We start from the raw sequence: 23,408 nt of genomic DNA on the forward strand, positions 1-23,408 counted from the left end.
TTTCCCAAGTTCAGCATCAGCAGGGCTACAACTTTGGAGCTCTCTTCTCCTACTGGATCACAGGGTAATAATGCCCTGCCCCGTGATCTGGCTTATTGGCTCCAGGGGAGCAGAATTTGCCTGGGGCAGCTAGGCAAAGTTCTTGGCAGGGTCTCATTCCTGAGTCAGCTCCACCCCCAACTCTAATATGTTTCTCCAGATTAGAACCCTGCTGTGACTGCAACTTTCAGTACTAGACTTTCCTTTCCCCCTGAAGAGGGGACTTCCTGCTGGGTCTGGGGAACCAATCTGATGATGGGCCTACCCAGAATCAATCTCTCCCTGTCAAAAAGCCTCAGAGAAAGGCGCACAGGACCAAATCAAGGTAGGACTTGAGCCAAGATTTCATCCCTCTGGTTTTGTGCAACAGGAGGTATTGACCATGGGGAACTGTTGGGAGGAAGAAGGAGCATAAATAAAGGCTGGTTTTACTTCTCAGCTTCTAGGCATCCTAAGAGTATTCTCAGGGTTCAGATGTCTAAAGAACAGAGCAGAACAAATTGAAGACAAAAAGGGTCAAGCCACCTAAAGGAAACACACTGCTTTCTGTTATCCTAGGTCTCACATTTCTCTAGCTGATTGCAAAATTAAATATTCCCTCAAGTAGGAACTTTGAACATGTCTGTGGACCTAAATAGAATTTAGGGGGTCCATGAATTTGGGTGGTGAAAAATTACATTTTTATTTCCACTAATTGATAACTAAAATTTAGCTTTTCTATCAGTTATGATTTTTAAAAAGTTATTCTGAGCAGGGGTCTATAGACTCTACCAGACTGCCCAAGGGTTCCACAAAAGAGGTTAGAGACTGCCTGCTTTAGATTATGAAACTTCCCATCACTCCCCTACCATGCCCCCATGTCAACCTTGAGAGTGACTTTCAGATCAGGCAAGAAATAGTAGCTGTTTTGTTGCCTTAGTCCCACTTCAGGGATAGTCCTAAGTATAGACTCATCTAAATTGTATCTTGGAAACTGGGCTGCTCAGCAGTTAAAACAGAGGTAGAGCCTCTGACCAGAAGCACCTTGGCTACTGTTACCTCCTCTATATTTATTATGGGGTAACAAATGTAGTTTCCTCTTTATTCTCTTTCTTTTCTGCCTACTCTTTCCTCCCCCTCAACATTTGAACTTGTCCCCCTCTGCCTGGCTTTGCAATCACACTCTTGGAATCTTGAATCACAGCTTTTACTCACCACTGGACATATCCCTGATCCCAAGAAAAGATCTCTCCCTCCCACAACTTAGATAAAGCCTTTAGCGTTGGGAAGACAAAGACCCAGGAAGGGAAGAAGGCCCAAGGGCCTTCATGGCAACGTCAAAAGGAAGGTATGTTGTTGGTCATACCAAATGGTCATATTTTTGTGACTCCCTACATAGTTGTTTAATCTCAAGCAAGCTAAATTGACCCTTCTCCTCTTTTGCACTGCAGAAAACAAAATTTGGAGGTACTCTCTAAATTTAACCCTTAGTGTATTTGAAAGCGCTAACCTCTGCACCCCTTTTAGTAAATGTTACTGGAAGCTCAGTAAAATTCTGTATCTCCCTGGAGGCAAATTTGGCATCTACTAGCACCCTCCCCTGTCCCTAGAGAACCTAAGCCTAATGGCACCACAAAAATGTCAAGGAGACAAAGTTCAGAGTCAGCTGCTAGCAGAAGCAGAGTTACTGTCCATGAAGAGTCCTAGCAGGGATGGATGAGAAATTGGCCTGTCCTTTTAATGAATCACTGTTCATGATTAGGCTACGGAAATGCCAATCTCCTTGTCCAGAGGTCACTATAGTACTGTCATATCTTCACAGAGACATCAGCCCAAATCTCTCGTAGGTTTCCTCCCAGATAAGGTGCCAGCTCAGGAAATTGGGAATGGATAGCACAAGGCTGCACAAAGGGTATTCACAAAGGAAATCGGAGGCTGAATCAGGCTCTGTTTTGAGCTTTCATGCTCTCAATACCCAGGGGATTCCTGGTATAAAAAGAGAGGGAATGAGTTAGTGCTTCAAGACAGTGGAGAGCAAATGAGTGCATGTTAATTTACTCTGAAAAGTAATCAAGCCAGTTGGGTGGAAGTATACTGCTTAGGCACCAAACCAGGGTTCCTGCATTCCTAACTTAGGATCCCTGAGCAAAACAACCCTCATACTAGGTGAGATCCTAAGGAAAGCAGTCATGCCGCACTAGTGAAGAAGAGGGGTCGAGGGATCTCAACTGAGAATGAGTGCTCAGGCTTTCTCTCATATTTTTTCTTTCTTCAGTCAATACTTTATACAAATCATCAAAAACAATCTTCCTAAGACATAACTCTATTCGTATTACTCCTCAGTTCTTGAAATGGACATCTAATAGACACCCAAAATTCAACAGGTTCCAAATTAAACTCATTATCTTTTTCCTAAACATCACCCCCCCCCCCCAACACCTTCCTATTACGTTGGTAGAGGCCACCATCTTCCTTCTGGTTCTTCAGGCTCACAATCAAGGTGTCATACTCACAATTTTTCCTCACCATAGCCAATCTGTTACCAAGGACTGTTGACTTCATCTTTGCAACATCTCTTGAATATGCCCTTTTCTCTCCTCTGACACTGCCCCTACTCTCGTGCAGGCCCTCATCACCTCACATCTGGTGGTGAATCTGCTTGCCTCAAGTCTGTCCCTACTATTGCAATCCATCTTCCATTCAACCACAGAAGTGATTTTCCTAAAGCACAGGTCCCACCATGTTATCTACACACCTTACTCCACCCCCCAATAAATTCCAGTTCCTCCCTATCAACCCCAGAATCAAAAAAAAAATTTCTTTGTTTGGCATTCAAAGCCCTTCATAACCCAACTCCCTCCACCCTACTCCACACCTTTCCTTTCATCCAATGACCCTGGCCTCCTTACTGTTCCAGAAAGAAGACATTCCATCTCTTGGTTCTTCTCTCTGCCTACTAGCTTCCTTTCAGCCTCAATTAAATTTCTATCTTCTCTAGGAAACCTTTCCCAAGTTCTCCTAATTCTAATGCTTTTCCCCTTTTAATTATTTCCTATTTATCCTTATATAGTTTGTTTGTTCATATTTATTTGCTTTTTGACTCCTCCATTAGTGGGAGCTCCTTGAGGACAGGGACTGTCTTTTGCCTTTTTTTTTTTTTTTAATCTCCCACTAAACACATTTGGGCAAATAGGTGGTGCTTAACAACTGCTTACTTACTGACTATTCAAAAACCTTCAGGCCTTCCCAATGCCTCTAAGGTAAAATGAAAACTGCTCAGGCTGGCATTAAAGTCCTCCTGATCTCTCTTCAGCCTACATTTCTGCCGTAATTCCCATAGCTTCCCATCACATACTCAACTAGTCAATCTAGCTGTTCTCCAAATCAGACCTTCCATCTCCCCCATCTACCCATGTCTCCTACTTGGAAAACATTCCTCATCCTTTCTTCAAGGCTTAGTTCATTGCTTATTTCTTCTTGCAGCAGTCTCTGAGCCACTCAGCTGAAAAAGTGTTTTATCCCTTCTCTTTTGCCTTTATTTGTTGCATTCATGACACTGGCTTCCTCAAGGCTTCAAAAAGGCATATTTAGCAGGCATGTGAAATATCTGAATTGCCTGCCAGGTAGTACTCTACTTAATCACTAGCACAGGTATAGTATCTCTGGCCACTAAAGGCATTCATCCCGAAAACACCCAGATGGTATTTCCTTTCTGTTCCCAAAGCCATACTTTGCCAGTGGTACTAAACTGTTTGGATTAATCTTCACTGGCTGGGCCTGAAATTAATCGAGTGGACAAAAGGAAATATTGAAATAGGGAGTTAGATGGCACAGTAGATAAAATATTAGACCTGAGCTTATATCTAGCCTCTCTGATCCTTAGTAACCATGTGATTCTGAGCAAGTCACTTAAACTCTGCCTCAATTTCTTCAGCTGTAAAATGGGGATAATAGTACCTACCTCCCAAAGTTGTGAGGATCAAATAAATTTACCAGATCTCTCATTGGAGGCAGATATCATTTTTCATCATGGGTCCTTTGGAATTGTCTTGGATCATTGTATTGATAAGAGTAGCTAAGTATTTCACAGTTGATCATTATTACAGTATTACCATTACTGTGCCAATATTCTCCTGGTTTAGCTCACTTTACTTTGTATCAGTTCATATAAGTCTCTGCAGATTTTTGTTATGTCTTATAGCACAATAATATTCTTTCACAATCATACATACATCATAACTTCTTCAGTCATTCCTCAGTTGATGGGCATCCTTTCAATACAATTCTCTGCCACCATAAAAAGGGCTGCTAAAATATATTTGTACATGCAGATCTTTTTCCTTTTTCTTTGATCTCTTTGGGATACAGACCTAATAGTAGTATTGCTGGGTCAAAGGGTATGCAGTTTTATGTCTCTTTGGGCATAGTTCCAAATTGTTCTCCGGGATGGTTGGAGCAATTCACAATTCCACCAAGAGTGCATACACCAAGTAGTGTCCTACTTTTCTGACATTTCCAACTTTTGTCATTTTCCTTTTTTTGTCATGTTAGCCAATCTGATAAGTGTAAGGTGGCACCTCAGAGTTGTTTTAATTTGCTTTTCTATAATCAAGAGTGATTTAGAGCATTTTTTTTCACATAACTATTGATAGCTTTGATTTTTTCTTCTGACAACTGTCCATTCATCTCCTTTGACCATTTATAGATTGGAGAGTGAGTCTTATTTTTATAAATTTGGTTCTGTTCTCCATGTATCTGAGAAGTGAGAATGTTATTGGAGAAATTTATGGTAAAAAATTTTTTTCTGCTTTCCTTTTAACTTCATATAATCAAAAGTATCCATTTTACTTCCTGTGATCCTCTCTATTTTTTGCTTGTTCATAAACTCTTCCCTTATCCATAGATCTGACAGGAAAATTTTTCCATGCTCCCCTAATTTGCTTATATCACCTTTAATGTCTAAATTATGTACCAGACTATGGTGTGAGATGGTGGTCTATATCTAATTTCTGCCAAATTACTTCCCAGTTTTCCCATAAATTTTTCCCAAATGATGAGTTTTTGTCCACAAAGCTTGGATCATTGGGTTTATCAAACATTAGATTACTATGGTCATTTGCTGCTGTGTATTACATACTTAATCTATTTCTTTGATCTATCACTCTAGTTCTTAGTCAGTACCAGATTGTTTTGATGATTACAGGTTTATTAGTAAAATTATGAAATCTAGTACAGTTAGGCCATCTTTTTTCATATCCTTTTCATCAATTCCCTTGATATTCTTGAACTTTTGTTCTTCCAGAGGAATTTTTTTTCTAGCTCTCCAAAATAATTCTTTGGCAAATTGATTGGTATGACACTGAATAAGTAAATTAATTTAAGTAGAAATGTCATTTTTATTATATTGACTTCAGCCTAGCCATGAACAATTAATATTTCTCTAGTTGCTTAGATCTGTCTTTATTTTTGAGAAAAATATTTTGTAATTGTATTTGTAGTTGCAATACAAAAAGTATTTTGTAATATGTAATGTCATGTAGACCCTGAATCTGTCTTGGCAGGTAGATTTCCAAGTATTTTATATTATTTTCAGTTATTTTAAATGGAATTTCTCTTTCTATCACTTCCTGCTGGGTTATGTTGGTTATTTATAGAAATGTTGATTGTTTATATGGGTTTATTTTATGTCGTGCAACTTTGCTAAAGTTGTTCATTATTTCAACTAGTTTTTTAGTTGATTCTCTAGGGTTCTCTAAGTATGCCATCATATCATCTGCAAAGAATGATGGTTTTGGTTCCCCATTGCCTTTTCTTATTCCTTCGATTGCTTTGTCTTATCCTATTATCATAGCTAGCATTTCTAGTATGATATTGAATAACAATAGTGTTAATGAACATCCTTGCTTTACTCCTGATCTTATTAGGGAGATTTCTAGTTTATTCCCATTATAGATAATGCTTGCTCTCAGTTTTAGATAGCTACTACTTATCATTTTAAGAAAAGCTCCATTGATTCTTATGCTTTCTAGGGTTTTTCATAGGAATGGGTGTTGTATTTTGTCAAAAGTTTTTATGCATCTATTAATATGATCATATGATTTTTGTTCTTGTTATTGATATGGTCAATTTTGCTTATCCCTTCCCTACCATTGAAAAAGAAAGAAGGGAATAAGTATTTATATAGTGCCTACTATAGTGTCAATCACTGTGCTAAGTGCTAAAACCATCTCCTCTGCCCTAGCCACTCTCCTCTTTTCCTCATTTTGACTCCTTTGTGAACCAGTTCAACTCTATACTGTTCTCTTCTCTTGAATCCCTAGCCCCCTTATCATATAGCCGATTATTTGCAGCCAAACGTTGGATCACTTCCACCATTTGTCCCCTTTCATGTCTATACATATTCTGCTGAATGAAAGTGGAAAAAATCACATGACCATTCAGACTGCGTTTACTACAAACTTATTTTACACCATATCAATGGAGTCCTCAGTGCTGATAGGAAATCTTGTTATAGCCCTGATCAACTCATTAGTCCACTCTCCACAGATGTTTTTCCAAATATTCCATCCCTCAAACCTCCCATGACTCCTATCCCTCCACTGTCTCACATTTTACAGAAAATAATTGAGGCCAGTTGCTGCGAACTCCTTCTTCTCTCCTCTTCCTCAGGTGTCTTCTGTCACTTTCTCTTTACCCATCTCTCACATGATGAAGTGGCCTTTTTTTCCCATCATTTTCAGTTATGTCCAACTCTTTGAGACCCTATTCTTGGCAAAGATACTAGAGTAATTTGGCATTTCCTTCTCCAGCTCATTTTACAGATGAGGATACTGAGGCAAACAGGATTAGTCACTTGCCCAGGGTCACATAGCTAGTCAGTGCCTGAGTCAGATTTGAACTCAAGAAGATGTCTTCCTCACTCCAAGCCTGGCATTCTACCCACTATGCCACCTAGCTGCCCCTAACTTTCCCTGACCCTTCTTAATTCCAGGGGTTTCCTTCCATTAATTATGTCCTATTTATCTTATATATAGTTCATATTGTATATATTTGTTTGCATGCTGTCTTCTCTATTAAATTATAAGCTCCTTGATGGCAGGGACTGAATTTTGTCTCTTTTTGTATCCCCCAATGCTAAGCACAGTGATTGGTATGTAATAGCACTAAATAGATATTTATTGAATGAATGAATAACCACCCTGCAAAGTACTCAAAATACTAAAACATAAAACAGACTGCTTGGGCAGTGCTCATAAGCCTGCATCATCTCCTTTGGGCTCCTCTCTCTCACTCAGGTAAAGATCCCCTGCATTTACAAGATTCAGACATTTATTCTGCAGTGATTACACAGTTTATCACAGGGCTTCTTAAATGTTTTCCACTAGCAACCCCTTCAGCACTTCTTAAACTGTGGGTTTAACCCATATGGGCTCCTGTGGCTCAGGACTAAGAAGCACTGGTTGTCATACATAGAATAAAATAGGAACGGGGAATGAAATAGGAGGCATCTATCTTCAAATGTTTCCTATATCTGTTCTTGGTTTTCCTCACAGATCTTAGAGGAGAGAAGAAGGAAGGGAAGGAAGGAAGGAGAGAAAGAAAAAAAGAAAGGAGGAAGGAAAGAAGAAAAAAAAAGAAAAAAGGAAGTGATGATGTACTTGGGTACTTGTGCTTGGACCCTAATTCCAAAATCATATTTCTCCCTAAGCTTCAAAACACTATCCTTGATAGTTTTCTCCCCAGTCCAAGGACACTGTACCTAGCAATAACTCATGACTGGGTCCCAGTAAAACAAACTATCTTTCCCCATCACAAGAACAAGCTGACCTCTGAAAAAATTCTCTTGTATAAACAGGACTATCTTCTAACCACAGAATTTTCATGTATTGACTCCCAAAGTTATCATATTCAATCCAGAGGTCAAGCTACAGACACCAGCTCTCAAAGCTATCTTGCTACAGACATAACAGACCAAAAATGCACCTCTGAGATATCCAGTAGTGCCCAAAGTTGTAAGTTATCACTTAACGAAACAAGAATGTATTAAGCCCTTAATATGTGCCAAGCACCATGCTAAGTTCTTTACAAATACGATCTCATTTGATCCTTACAATAACCCTGGGAGATAAATGCAATTATTATCATCGCCATTTTACAACCGAGAGGACTGAGGAGGACAGAGGTTAAGTTAATAAGTGTCTGATGCAGCTCCGGTGCTCTATCTATTGCAATACTTGGAACTAACAAGAATAAGGCAAGGGTTATCCAGACCTGATCAGCATCATGGTCTAGAAACAAGAAAAAGTAGGGGAGACAGCGAAGGAGGTCAGTTTCCTAGATTACTCACCTGACAGGATTCATATTGCTAGAAGTCTCAGCAACTGCACATCTTTACTTTTGGCTCCTGGTCTTTGTCTCTCTTTCAGTGTCAGGACCACTCCCACTGCACTGACCTCTAGCTGTTTCTTCTCCAAAGTGCCACAATTTCAAAGCAGAACTGGTCATCGTCTCTGAGATTCCTCATGTGGTTCTGGTCACTCCTCACATTTGTCTCTGCAAGCAGTAACCACTGCCAAAGATAAGACTCCAGCTGGCTTGCATCATCTTCATGGAAGTCTAAAAAATCTGAACCTCACAATCAATGGAAGGAAGAGGTCAACCACGAATGCTTAAATATAGAGATAGCACACCCCTTTATTTTAGAGAAGGGCTTCTGACCTATCACAAATGAAAATTCACTCAGATTCCTTGGTGAGGGGTAGGTCTCACTAGCCTCCCTAGGCTGTAGGACAAAAGTAATTCATAGAGATAAAGAGATTGATCAGGGAAGGTAAAGGTGAGAGATAAAGTTGGAGGGAGGGGTGGAGAGAGAAGTTCAGGGTGAGAAAGCATTAATAGAAGTCTATTATGGGATACAATTGTTCTGCTGCATTCTTTCTGGTCACACAATTGCGTGCACCTCTGGGGCATTGTGCCCCAGGGACTGGAAACTCTGCTATACTAAAATCAGCTGAAGTCACTGAAGCTGCTTAGCTGAAAAAGAAAACTGTGTTCACAGATTTCAGCTCACTACAAGGAAGGACTCATAATTAGAACTGTCCATCGTTCCGATAGGTGGCCTCCGGAGGTAATGATCTTTCTCTGCCCACCTCCTGGCTTCTAAGGCAGAGGCTACATGACTACTTGTCAGGTATGTTGTAAATAGGATTCCTGGTCAAGTATGGGTTGGATTGGATGCCCTTGAAGTTCCTTCCAGCTCTCTATAAGATATTTCTAGCCCCACCCCAAAAGGGCAGGTCACATCTACATTCTTGACTATATTTAACCCCTGTAAGACCTTAGTAACTTTCCTAAGACTAATTTAAAAAAAAAAAGATTTTGGGGGGAAGATTTGACAAATCAGGGCAAGTAGTAAACTTGGAAAAGGAGGCTAACTGGACTTTAAGAAATCAAAGGTCTGACTAGCATTCCTTCAGTAAAAGGGGAGTGGAGAGAGTTTATTGAGTTAAACCTAAAAGCTATAGAAATAGAACAGGTTGGGAGCTGAGCTCAACTGAATTTGTCTTTTTTTTTTTCTTTTTAAGACTTTATAGAAATGTTTCATGCTCTTTGTCCTGGGTGCCCATGTTTGCCACACATAACACTTGGAGCAGAGATAGGGCAGAAGAAAAACAAGGGAAATGATCAAAGATATGGGATCCAGCCATAGCCTAGGAGCTCAGAGGCAGAAAAGCTAAGAAACAGACGAGCAGAAAGAGAACTGAGAGAGCGGAGACGCTGGCTCAGGTCCTCCTCCCTCCCATCAATAAGACACAAGAAAAATATACTTCCCCTGCCTGAAGATAAAGTGTAAAATGAGATGATATGTCTCTCTGTTTAAAATATTTGTAAATATATATGTATGCATATTTATATGTGTGTATGTATGTAAATATCTTAATGATGTTTTTTACATTGCCGTAATTTCTCACGGCTTCTCCTTGTCCCCATCCTTGTAACAAAGAAGTAAAGTCAGACAAATCAAGACATTGGTTATGCCTATCATATTTTTGTAGTTGTTCAGTCACTTTTCAAATGCATCAGACACTTCATGACCCCATTTAGGGTTTTCTTGGCAAAGATACTGAAGTGGTTTGCTGTTGCTTTCTCCAGCTCATTTTACAGATGAGGAAACTGAGGCGATCAGAGGATAAGTGACTTGTCCAGGGTCACAAAACTAGTAAGTTTCTGAGGCCAGATTTGAACTCAGGTCTTCCTGGTTCTAGGCCCAACACTTTATCCATTGTGCTATCTAACTGCCCTATGACAATATTGGCCAGAATTTTAAAGTTTGCAAAAAGCTTTATATATGTTATCTTATTTGATCCTCATAACAATCTTGGGAGGTCCGTGCTATCATGGTCCTCATTTTGCAGAAGAGGAAACAGTCTAAGAGAGGTTAGGTGACCTGCCTATAGTCGTACAACTAACAAATATCTTAAGCGAAATTTGAGCTCAAGTCTTCCCTGGCACCACGTCCAAAACTCTCTCCTCCACACTACCTAGCTGCCTGTTTTATATTCCATCTGAAGTCCACCATCTCTCTGCTAAGGGTCAATTCCTCATCACCGTCCCTGACTTGAAGCCTTAATTGTTACTCACTGTGGCTGGGATTCACTGTGTCATTCAGATTCCAGATGATCTTTCCAGTCCCTTCTAGCTTCCATTTCAATGGTTCCATGACTTTTAAGTCTTCTCTTCTTCCTCCCCCAGCTGCCTTCCAGTGCTGGGATGGACATTTGTGTGCCCTCATAAAAGCAATAACTTGCAATCTGGGTATCCAGGGCAGGCAGCATGAAACGTACCTATGAGTCTCTCTTTTTTTTTTTTTTAAAGACAAATTCAGTTGAGGGGGGAGTGGGAAGAGACCCCGGACATTAAGATGCATGGAGATAAAGACACTGGGACATCAGACCCTGTAGGTAGAGATCCCAGAACTTAGTCAGGCTATGGGGTTCTGTGGAGAGAGTGGGCTAAACTGTGGTCAGGGAAGAGCTTACCTGGCTATGGAAGGAAAGGGAAGAAATGTGCCATACAGTAGCTTAACTAATGAATCCCTACTAGCTGAGAAGGGCAAGCAAACAGTCAACAAACATTTATCAAATATTTGCTACATGTCAGGCACTGTGCTAAGTTCTGAAGACACAAATATAAGCCAAAAAAAGAAAGAAAGATGGAGACCTCTTGGAGGTCAAGAGACTCTAGGAGGTGACATTCTGATGGAGAAAGACACCAACAAAAAGGAAGTTTAAAAATAGAATGGGAGAAGAGAAGTTACCTGCTAGGATGATGGCAAAGTCCATAGAATCAGAAGCAAAGCTAGACTGGGCCAAGCCTCAAAAGGGAAGCCACTAGAAAGAACTCACCAAGTGGGAGAAGAAGCCCGGCATGAGAAAGGGATGCTTACTGATTAGAAGGAAAAGAAAGCTGCTGAGTCCTGGTGATGAAGACCAGAGATTTGGAAGAATAGCCTATAGGGGAATGAAGGTTGGTTGACTTAGCTTTGTTCTCAAAATGAAGATCCTCTACTCACCAATTAGAAGAGGGGGCTATCATGGGAGACATGTTACAAAGACCCTAGGTCCCTTGAAAAGCAAACTCAATTGTTACTATGTAGTTGAAAGAATATAAATGGTATTTGTATCATCAAAATTCAGTGCCCCAGGGCAAAACCTGATTTGCCCTGCCCTAATTACAACAAGCAAGTGGCATAGTGGATAGAGAGCCGGGAGTCAGGAAGACCTGAGTTCATATGCGCCCTTAAGCATTTACTAGTTGTGTGATCCTGAGTAAGTCACTTAATTTCTGTTTGCCTGAATCCAGTGGAGAAAGAAATGGCAAACCACTCCAATATCTTCGCCAAGAAAACCTCAAATGGGGTCATGAAAACTCAGACAGGACTGAACAACAGCAATGACGGCTCTGATCCTCAAGATGGTTTTGAAAATTATGCTCTGCCTCACATTACAATCCACTGGAGGCTTTGAGTCTTCTCTTAGCATGTATAACTGATTTCTCTCTCTCTCTCTCTCTCTCTCTCTCTCTCTCTCTCTCTCTCTCTCTCTCTCTCTCTCTCTCTCTCACACACACACACACACACACACACACACACACACACACACACACACACACACACACACACACACACACCCCAGCAGCAGATCCTAGAGAACAGAATTTTTTATAAGCTTTTCTTGATGTTATTTTTTTATATCGTTATAGTTTTCCCCAGTATCCTTTTCCCTTCCCACTCCAGAGTCATACCTTATAACAAACAGTCATTTTTAAAGACCAAAAAGAGCAGCACAACCAATGAATACATTCAAAAAGTCTGAAAATATGTGCAATATGTAAAACCTGTGGACTTCCTGCCTCCACAAAGGGCTGGGTTAGGAGTGTCCTGTCATATCTCTTCTTTCAAGCCACACTGGTTTTTAATAATTCTGCAACATTCACTTTGGATTTTTTGGTGTGTGGTTGTTCTTTTCACTCATATCATAATAGCTGCTATGTTTGTTGTTTTCTTGCTGTTGCTTTACTCTGTTTCACATTCATCATTTCTTCCACCACAGTAATATTCCATTACATTCATGTATCATAATTTGTTTACTCTTCCTCAATCAGTGAGCATTGACTGTTTCCAAATCTTTTTTCAAATCTATCACGAAAAGTACTATATCAATAAATGATTGTTATTTGGTTGATAAACATTTGTTAAGTGCCTACTATGTGCCAAGCATTGTGCTAAGCATTGGGCACAACTATTAAGAAGTATCATCATTGTATTTAGAAAAGTATGACAGAGAGTAAAGAGCCCTGGACTAGGATGCAGGAGAAACCTTGTTTTAAATTCTGGCTTCATACTTAATAGGCTTTCTGATCATGGGTAAATCACTTAAACTCTTTGGACCTCAGTTTCCTCATTCGTAAAATGAGGATAATACTAGTTGCTCCTATTTTTACAGGGTCTTGTAGGAAGAATTCCTTTGCATACTTTGAGGCACCATGTAAATGTCATCCATTATTTCTCTTCTTGTGTAGCCCTAGTCACAGCTCTGCCTCATAACCTAGTTCACATTTAGCATCTAAGATATAAAGAAAGTTGCCAATGTCCCATTATTTAGGCATCAGAAAGAAAATGGCAATAGTTATTCCCATTGGGTTTCAGATAATTCCCTTTACCAAGGCCAAAAAAGCTGTCTTGGTGACTTGGGTGACTACTTTAAAAAACATTGGCTGCATCCCACAAATTTTTGTATGCTGTCTCATTATTGTCATCTTTAATGAAATTATTAATTGTTCCTATGATTTATCCTTTGGCCCATTCATTACTTAGGATCAGGTTATTTAGTTTCCAATTAATTTTTAATCTATACTTCCAATGACCTTTATTTAATGTAATTTGTATTGCATTATTGTCCAAAAATGGTGCACTTAATATTTCTGTTTTTTAGCATTTGTTTGTGAGATTTTTGTATTCTAATACAAGGTCAATTTTTGTGAAGATGTCACGTACAACTGATAAAAAGGTATATTCTTTTATATTCCCATTCAGTGTTCTCCAGAGATCTATTATATCTCTTGTGGTTAGATTTATCTAGTTCTGAAAGGGGTAAATCAAGGTCCCCTGTTAATATAGTTTTTTGGTCTACTTCCTTCTGTAATTCATTTAACTTTCCTTTCAAAAATTTGAATACATTGCATTTGGTGCATAAATGTTCATGTTATTATTAATTCATAGTCTATGGTACCTTTTAGCAAAATGTAGTTTCCCCTACTATCTCTTTTAATTAGGTCTGTTTTTGCTTTTGTTTTATCCGAGATCATGACTGCTGACCCTGACTTCTTTACATCAGATGAAACATAATAGATTCTGCTCCAGCCCCTATATACTTATTGTTTGTATATCTTGGATACTAAACCTTTATCAGAAATTTAATGAAAAGATTTTTTTCTCCATTCAACCATTTTTCTTCTTATCCTAGATGCAATTAATGTTGTCTGTGCGAAGCTTTTCAGTTTTAAGTAGTCATAGTTAGCTATTTTATCTTCTGTAATTACCTCTATCTCTTGTTTGGTTAAGAATATATCTCTTACCCATAGCTATGAGAGGTACACAATCTGTTTTTCTTCTAATTATTTTGATAGACCTATTTTGGAGCAAGAATAAGGAATAACAAATGTACCCACTTAATGGTGAAAGAACCAGAACACAGACTCTAGCACATTATGAAGATCATCACCCACTCCAGAACATTTATAGGAGGATATGAATAATTGTCACGTAGCATAAGAAGGTCTAGGTGGGTCATCATCTTTTCTCATGATCACAGATCTAGTGAAACATTAAAGTATAATTATTATTGTTATTTAGACACATAGAACTAGAAACTAAACTGAGGACTTGGAGTTTCCAGCCTGATGATCCTTAACCCTTCCTTCCCCTAACTGCTTCCTGCAGCTTAGGGTATGGAATGTCTCTGCTGTCTTTCCCCACAGAATGTAATGTAAACCCTTCGAGGACAGGCGATGTTTCCTTTTTGTTTTTTTTATTCCTAGCCCTTAGCACAGTGCTTGGCACATAATGTTTAGGAAATACTTGTAAATTGATTGATTAGAGGAAGGAATTATCAGGCTCTTCCCCTAGAGATCTAGTCCAACTTTTACACACATCCCAAACCCCACCCAATAGAAATTCATGGAAGATAGAATCAGAGAAGAACTTTCTGGCTTTGGAGATTTTTGCACCATGCTGGAGTTCTTAGCCCCCTCCTCCACATCCCAGGCTCAGAAAAGAGAGTAGCCTCAGTTCCCCAGCCATCATGCCTGGGCAATACCAAGTGAAGAGTGAGAAGCTCTGGGGAGGAAGAGCTGCCAGATCACCCCCAAAATAGACTTGCTTTTCCACAGCTTTTCCACGAGGTGTTGGCATCTCTTTGGGGAGGAAAAAAAAGATAGACAGGGCTTTTAAATAAGGATTCTAAAAAGACCCAAGTGCTCCCCACAGATTGTTTATTTGGCTGTGCATCCCAGAATGAGAGACCTGGAGAAAGAAGGTCAAATGCCCAGGGTGACCACTCTCTTTATAGCAAACAATGGATAGAGGGTTGTAGAAGGTCATCAAAAAAGAGAAAGGACTTTTGATTCACATCTGTAAAATAGGGCCTCCCTGTAAGCTCTATCCCCAAAGAGATCCCAGGAGAACAACTGGACAAACCCCATAAATAGAGAGATGAAAGCATAAAGAGATTAAACCAAAGTTGTCCAGATAGAAAAACAAGGCAGAACCTAAAGAACAACCCAAGGAGAGAACCATGGATCAAAAGGGAGATTTCCACATGGGAATGCTACTCCCAGAGTCCCAAGACAAAGGCAATCAATCAACCAGAGGAACCTTGGAGATCTGTAAAATCTAAAGCTAGAAGGGATTGTAGAGGTCATCTCATCTAAAATCCCTTAAGGAAGGAAACATGGTATAGAGGAAAGAGCATTAAATTTGGAGTAATAGGGCTTCAATCAGGATCTTGCCTCTGCTCTTTAATAGCTGTATTGGTTTGGCCAAACTATATAACTTAACTGAACCTAAATTTCCTCATCTACTAGACCTTTATTTCCTCATCTATAAAATGAAGGGATTAGATTAGTGAGCTCTGAGGACAATTGCAGATCTATATCTGTGATTCTAGGTATCCTAGAAAAGGTGTAGCCGAGATCAAATACTGTAAGTAGTAGCAGATCCAAGACTGGAGCACAGGTTCACAGATATGAAGCAAACTTTTTGTTGTTGTTGAGTCATTTCAGTCACGTGTGTCTCTTCGTGACTTCATTTGGGGTTTTCTTGGCAGACATACTGGAGTGGTTTGCCATTTCCTTTTGCAGCTCATTTTTACAGATGAGGAAACTCAGACAAGTAGGGTTCAGTGCACTGCCCAGGGTTACACAGGTGTTAAGTATCTGAGGCCAGATTTATACTCACGAACATGTGTCTTTCTGACTCCAGGCCCAGCACTTTCTCCACTGTGCCATCTAGCTGCCTGACATTAAGACATAAAGGCCTTTCTGTGGCTCAAGGCTGTAGCCATTCATAGTTGGTTTTGCCCTCCACCATCTGAGTTGGAGGTGAGGAGTACAAGGTCAGTCCACGTAGGGAACAACCAAGAAAGTACAAGAGAACAAAAGGAGGGAAAGAATCTGTTAATCAGGACCGACTGACTTTCATAAAGCAAGCTAGACAAGTTCTTAAGCCATCTGCTCCTCAGGACACTACATCACCAGGGCTATTTCCAGAGGTGGTAGGCCACTGTTGTTCATCTAACAGTGAAAATAAATTCAAGTTCTTCCACGGGCCACTGTGCTAAAGGTCTAGTAGACCTTTGGGGAAGTCTACCCTGTCTATCCTAACATCCCAGTAATAAGAATTTACCAAACTCCCCACAACTTCATTCTCCAATCTCCTCCCTGAGAAATTACTTTTAGGGAATGCTCACAAATAGATTTCTAGGAACTTTCTAAGAGATTCTAGGACTGACAAAGATTTCAAAAAGCTGTTATTGAATAACTGTATGCAGCTAGGTGGCACACTGGAAAAAGCACTGGGCTTAGAGTCAGGAAGATGGGTCTTCTTGACTTCAAATCTGGCTTCACACACTTACTAGTGAACAAATCACTTAACCCTGTTTGCCTCAGTTTCCTCATCTGTAAAATAAGCTGGAAAAGAAAATGGCAAACCTCTCCAGTATCTTTGCCAAGAAAACCCCAAATGCTGTCCTAGAGTTGGACAGGACTGAAAAACAACTCAACAACAAAAGAAAAATTCACTATGTCCTCTTATCGCTATCTATGATATCTTCCAATAGATAAATCATATGATTTTATGGACATGAATGACTTTTTCTGATACAGTCTTCTTATTTCATAGATGGGGAAACTGAGGCTTTGAGAAGTAATTAGCCCAGCATCATATATATAGTTAGTGGAAGAGCCAGGATTAAAACCTAGGTCTCCTGACTTACTATTTAGGACTCATTCTACCATAGCAGTGGTGTCAAACTCAGATGGAAAGGTAGCCACCAATATGTACAGAAGGATCCCTACTGGTTGCACGTTGACTTAGTTTTAAAATGTAATGTTATCTACATTTTAACATATTTTTACTGATTTTGCTACATATTTCCCAATTACATTTTAATCTGGTTCTGGCTGCACCAGGGAGTGTTGCTGGCAGTGTTTGACATATCTGCACTATAGCATTCTGACTCCCTGAGAACCAATCCTGTTTTTAAATGACTCTACAAGACAGAATTCTATAAGCCCCCTCAGTTAAAAACCCATTCCAATCTTTGATGAATGAGAGAGTGAGGAAGGATACAACTAAAAGCATTGAGGGCGGCGACAGGTGGCACATTGTGGCTAATATTTTTCAATGGTGTCCAACTCTTCATGACCCCATTTAAGGATTTCGTGGCAAAGATACCAGAGTGGTTTGCTGTTTCCTTCTCCAGCTCATTTTACAGATAAGGAAACTGAGGCAAACAGTGTTAAATGACTTGCCCAGTCACACAGCTAGTGTCTGAGGTTGGATTTGAACTCAGGTCTTCCTGACTCCAGGCCCAACACTCTATCCACTGTGCCACTTAGGTGCCTGCAGCCAACCCTAAGGGGTATTCAAGGTATAAAAGGGTATTCATGATTTAGGAAATGGCTGAACTAATTGGGGAATAATGTTGAATAAAATGGAATATCATTATCCTGCAAAAAAGAAGAAAAGACAAGCATGAAGAATTCAGAGAAGCATGGAAATGACCTAATGCTGAATGAAAGGCAATACACAATGGCTCTACTAATAATAACGTAAAATAAATACAGTACTAAAGGCAAACAGATAAATTGATGTGACTAACTTTAGTCATTGAGAACAGAAAATGAAACACATTTCTCTCTTCTTGGTAGAAAGGTAGGGGCTATCAGGACTGGGATGTTACATATACTGCCAGAAGCAGTCACTGTTGGTTAGTTGTGCTTAACTGTTTTTCTTGGTAAAAAGAGGGAGTTCAGTGACAGGAAACAGTATTAGGAAATGCTTACTGTATAAAAAATAAAAGGCATCAGGAAAGCTTTTAAAAAGGGAACAAACTGAACCAAGAGGGCTGCATATCATTTTCAGACAGGCAGAAGTATTATTAATCAGCAATTATCTAGAAGTGTCTATTATGGGTCAGGACCTGTGTTAAGTACTGGAGACAAAAATGAAATACTCCCTGACCGCAAGGTATTTACATGTACATGTACAGAAACAACATGTACAGTTAGGTATATACATGCAAAGGCAAGGGAATGTTGTTGGAGAGGTCTTAACAAATGGGGAAATCAAGGAAGGCTTCACATAGAAGGTGACCTTGAAGGAAACTAGAAATGCTAAGAAGCAAAGTGAGGATGGAGTGCATTCCAGGCATAGAGGCCTGTGCAAAGACAAAAGAGAGAATGGATGGAATGTTGAGTCACAAGATGGCTAGGTTGGCTGAATGGACCACACAGCATGTAAAAGTGTGCAATCTGCAATAAGACAAGCCTGGAAAAGTAAATTGGAAGCATTTAAATGCCACAAAAGAGTTTGTATTTGCTCCTAGAGACAAGAGGGAGCACCTAGAGTTTATGGTTAGACTAGTTGCTTTAGTATTATCACTTGGGCATCTGGGTGATGGATGGATTAGAAGGGAGAGAATTGAAATAAGGAAACCAATTAGGAGGCTATTGTGATTGTCCAGGAGTGAGGTGATAAGGCCCTCAATATGATGGCCATGTGAATGGTGAGGAGGGGGAGGATGAGAGAGATGAGCAGGCAGAATCAACAAGACTTGATAGCTGATTGGATCTGGGGCCATGGAGGAAAGTAGGGAGTCAAAGATGATACTGAAGTTGCAAATGTGAATGAGCACAAGAATGGTAGTACCCCCAAAAGTAAATAGTGAAATTTGTAAGAGGGATGGATTTTGGGGAGGGGAAAGATGGGTTCTTTTTCAGACAGTTTTCAATCCGTGGGGAGAGTAGGCTCATTGTCAAAATGGAAGTTAGGGTGGACAGAGTTGGCCAGTAATATTATTGAAGCCTCTACCAACTATGAGAAATGGAGCCATGATGCAGAGGAAAGCCAAAAATCAGTCACTACTATCAACTATGGATGGAGGCAAATGCATAGGAACATCCTCTCCCACCTCACCACTCACACATACAGGGTAAGAAGAGACTTGTACAAAAAGACTTATGGAAAACTAGGCAAGGACCCCAAAGAAATGAGCAAAGTCCAAAGTGTCCAAAAAGACAATGGAAAAAGGACAATGGATATGAAAATATTTTGGGGGAAAATAAAACACTAGATGCAGGTTATTGATATCAAAACAGGATTATCAATCTATTTTCAGTGTTAACATGAGTGTGATCATGGTTATTAATGCATCATTATAATGTGTTGTTACATGACTGTGCTATCGTTCAATTCAACAAATATTCAGTGCATACTACAGGAAAGATACTGTACTAGAATATATAATACTATTACTTAGTGTCAATAATAGTTCCTCAACAGCAGGTCAACCCTGGAGATCTTGACCAGATCTGCCAAAAACTGGCTAGGTGACTTTGGGCAAGTCCCTTCCCCTCTCTGGACCTCTGTCTCCTCATCCATAAAATTAAGAGGCTAGACTAGATCATGATAGTTTCTCCTACTTATAATATCTTTTGATGCCAGAGAGTTAGGTAGGATGTGTGTGTTCATCCTTCATTGCCAAAGAAGACTATGCCATCAGAGAGATAATGACTTGACTTGCACTTGACTTTGTTTTGAGTGAGGGAGGGCTATGCAGGTCACCAGCCTCACTTTCTCCTCCAGAGCCATCTGAATCCAGTGACCAGATATTCATCAGGATGCTTGGAGATGACCCAGGATGAGGCAATTGGGATTAAGTGACTTGCCTAAGGTCACACAGCTAGTGAGTGTCAAGTGTCTGAGATGAGATTTGAACTCAGGTCCTCCTGACTCCTGCACTGGTGCTCTATCCACTGCACCACCTACCTGCCCCAATTAGGTGGGATAATGGATTAAGCGCTGACTCTGTCCTGGAATCAGGAAGATCCAAGTTCAAATTTGTTCTCTTATATTTACTGGATGTTTGACCCTAGGCAAGTCACTTAACCTCTTTCAGCCTCAGTTTCCTTCTCTGTAAAAATGGAAATAATAGCACCTACTTCCCAGGGCTGTTGTGAGGATCAGATGAGATAACATCTGTAAAGTGCTTTGTAAACCTTTAAGAGCTCTATAAGGGCTAGCTATCATTATTATTACCTTACCACTGTCATTGGTATTCAGGAGCAAGTCATGATGAACTCGCGATTCAAAGTAGAGTCACTGAGCTGAGATGTTCTGCCTTTGCAGCAGTCTGCTTTCCTAGTTTATAGTCAGAGAGCACGGAATATTTCCATGCATCAGAGTAATGATGACATTTTCCCCAGGAGGTTTAGTGGGGCAGGGCGGGTATAGAGAGAAGGAGGTGATGATATACCATGAGGCATATGGGGAAATATTTCTAACTGTCCAGGATGGAATGCTACTCTTAGGGGAAGTGGGTAGGGAGGGATGGTGTGATAGGGCCAAGTCCCTTTAGGCCTTATAGAAAGGCTGACTACACACTTAGGCAGCTGGAATGTTCTAATGGATAGACCCAGGCATGACCCCAATCCCAACAAAGCTAGCCACCAGACTAGGCACTGTGCCCATCCCAGCTGCTGCCAATGGTCTCATTCCCCAAACTTCAGGCCCAGCTAGTGCTCTAGCTTCCTGTGGGGCAAATGAGTGAACTCTGAGCCCCCAGAGCACCTTCACCCTCAGTTTCTTTATTTTCTGAGTCCTATCCCCTGATTCTGTTCCTGCCTTGAAAGGAATACAAAACTGTGTTCATAATTCATAGTGTTCTTAAAGAGTTTCTTAGAGCTGAATAGAAAACTTGGGAACTCATGGCTCCTTGCTGGATATGAATAACTGAGGAAAACCAGCTTTGGGAAGAGAATCAGTTTTCTTTTTTGGAGAACTATTGCCACTCATGGGGGTGGGAGAGACTACATGGGGGTTCTTTCTTTCCCTGGACTGGGGTTGGTAATGAGGCAATCAGGGTACTGAAAGCAAGGGGTAGGCATTTAAACAATAGTATTAGCAGATAGAGGGAAGGTGAGGGAAACAGCCAGGTTGGGGAAGGAAACAAGGGAAAGGGCAGAGCTGTTGGCACAGCTGTGGGTTTGCCCATGACCAAGCTGTTGCTATGTTAGGCCCTTGACAATGATCTTTCACTTTAATAAGGATTAAACTGGTTAGTGGGGTATGACTACAGCTCCATCCAGGACCCTCCTGCCATTTCCCCATCATGTGCTGGGTTCATACAAAGATGAAAGGCCCTGGAATCCATGCTTCAGAAGGGCACACAACACTGGGACTGACTGATTCCACCTCCATCCTCTCCTTATCTCTCTCTCTCTCTCTCTCTCTCTCTCTCTCTCTCTCTCTCTGTCTTCTCTGTCTGTCTGTCTGTCTCCCCTCCACCCAATATTGCAGACCAGTGGTTACAGACCCAGTATCCCTTTCTTAGCTACCTTACATGTGCCTATCCTCTCCCTATCTCCTCTACCTTCCTTTCTCTTCCCATGCCCCCTCCCTAAACTGATCCCTACCTCCATGCATATGAATGAAATGATCAGACTGTCTAGGGGAGGTCCTGCTCAGAGCAGTGAGAACTAACACGTTTGTATGAGTCAGGGGGAAACAAATTTGGGGTTTCCCTCCTTTTATCAGGGGGAATCTTACCTGTTGGTTCTCCAAGGAGGCTGGCCTAGCCTAGCACATTTCCCTCTCTGGAGGCACCTGGGGCAGAGAGAGGGAATAGTAGGTAACATTGGTTTTTAAGGGCCAGAATTCACAGCATAGCCTGTGATGAGCCCAACAAGCTGGGACCCTGGTTACTGTAACTAGAGATGTGACTAGGAGGCCCTGCCCCCTAGGGAGAACAAGGTCAGCTTCCTCCCCTCCCTGGTTTTGCCATATTCAGTGATGTCACTACTGCCACCCTTGGTTTTGGGGAGCTGTGCTGGGGACAGGCAAGAGAGGACTTCTGACTGCCTGACTACATCCCTAGTTCCTAAAGTGGGGACCCCAAGAGGAGCTGTGTTCACACTGCCCTGGCCTCTTACCTTGACTCTGCCCCAGCTTCCCTCTTTCTCTCTGTCTCCGTGACTCAGATTGAAATTTCACTCCCAGGCTGGGCTGTTTCTGACGCACATCCTGGGAGGCTGCCCCCACTCCAGGGAACATCACTTTCCCTCCAGCTTTGCCACCAGGGAGCTATTCTAGTTACCTGACCTGGAGAGGCCTCTAGAAGACTGACTGTTTGATAAGGTGAAAGGCTGCCCTCCCTTTACCCCTGGGGACCCGGGAAGTCCCACAGGGTGACCTCAGAAAGCAGGCTGCTGGGAAATATTCAGAGCAGAAGTGAACAGCTGAGAGAGAGGATAGTTGGTTTTAATTCCTAGACTTCCCACCGGTGTACTGTGTGCCTTAGGGACAGCGTAAGGTTTCAGTTCACCCCTCTGAAAAGCAGGTACCACAGAGATTCTAGGGAATAGAAACATGAATTGTCGAGAGATAATTTGGTATAACAGAATATGCTAGACTAGCATTTAACAGAACTGGGATAGAGACCCACTTTTGCCACTAATTTTGGTAAGTCACTTAATTTCTACAAACCTCAGTTTTCCTGTCTACAAAATGAGATAATATTACTTGCCCTGCCTCCTTCACAGGGTTGTTTAAAAGATCAAGTGAGCTAATGGCCTCAACAATTTAGGTCTGGCAATACCTTTAGGCCAGAAGCAGATTACTATAACAGCAGAAAGAAGAAGGGGTCCCAGGATACTCAGGTTTGAAAGTCCCCAGAGCTCATCTTTCATTATAAGTTGAAATATAAATGATCCCTTTGGAGGTGGAAGGCCTTGGAGCTGTGTTGTTCCAGGGCCCCATGTGTGACATGGCTCAAAATCATACAGCGTAGTCAACTGCCTGTTACAGGTTAGGGCTATTATGGACTAGGACAGACAACAGGAATGGAAGAAAGTGAGTAGAAGTGAATCAAACCATCACTCAAGGACTATTTTATTGGAGCAGGATGTATTATTACAGAGAGGCAGTTAGGTACCAGGCTGGAACCTTCTCTCAGACACTCGTGGTGAGACCACAGACAAAACTCTCTTGACCTCAGTTTCCTCATCTGTTAAATGGGGATAATGATAACACCTGCCTCACAGGGTTGTTATAA

At 40.9% G+C, this 23,408-nt stretch overlaps 1 protein-coding gene and 1 long non-coding RNA gene across 3 annotated transcripts in view; one reads left to right on the forward strand and one right to left on the reverse strand.

Moving 5' to 3' along the window:
- Nucleotides 1-8,471, reverse strand: part of RHOBTB2 (Rho related BTB domain containing 2) — a 37,969-nt gene extending 29,498 nt beyond the window's left edge. The window contains exon 1 of the mRNA XM_072634862.1: nt 8,366-8,471. Within this exon, the coding sequence (XP_072490963.1) occupies nt 8,366-8,379 (14 nt within the window). The 5' untranslated portion in view covers nt 8,380-8,471. The remainder of the gene's footprint in view (nt 1-8,365) is intronic.
- On the forward strand, nt 176-12,211 carry LOC140520719 (uncharacterized). Of its 2 annotated transcripts, XR_011972623.1 has the most exons (3): nt 176-364; nt 8,445-9,208; nt 9,603-12,211. It is a non-coding gene; the product is annotated as an uncharacterized lncRNA (long non-coding RNA). The 2 variants fall into 2 exon arrangements; XR_011972622.1 differs by having other exon boundaries at nt 8,445-12,211.
- The last annotated feature ends 11,197 nt before the right edge of the window (nt 12,212-23,408 follow it).

This window comes from Notamacropus eugenii, chromosome 1, assembly GCF_028372415.1.
Source record: "Notamacropus eugenii isolate mMacEug1 chromosome 1, mMacEug1.pri_v2, whole genome shotgun sequence".
NCBI lineage: Eukaryota > Metazoa > Chordata > Mammalia > Diprotodontia > Macropodidae > Notamacropus > Notamacropus eugenii.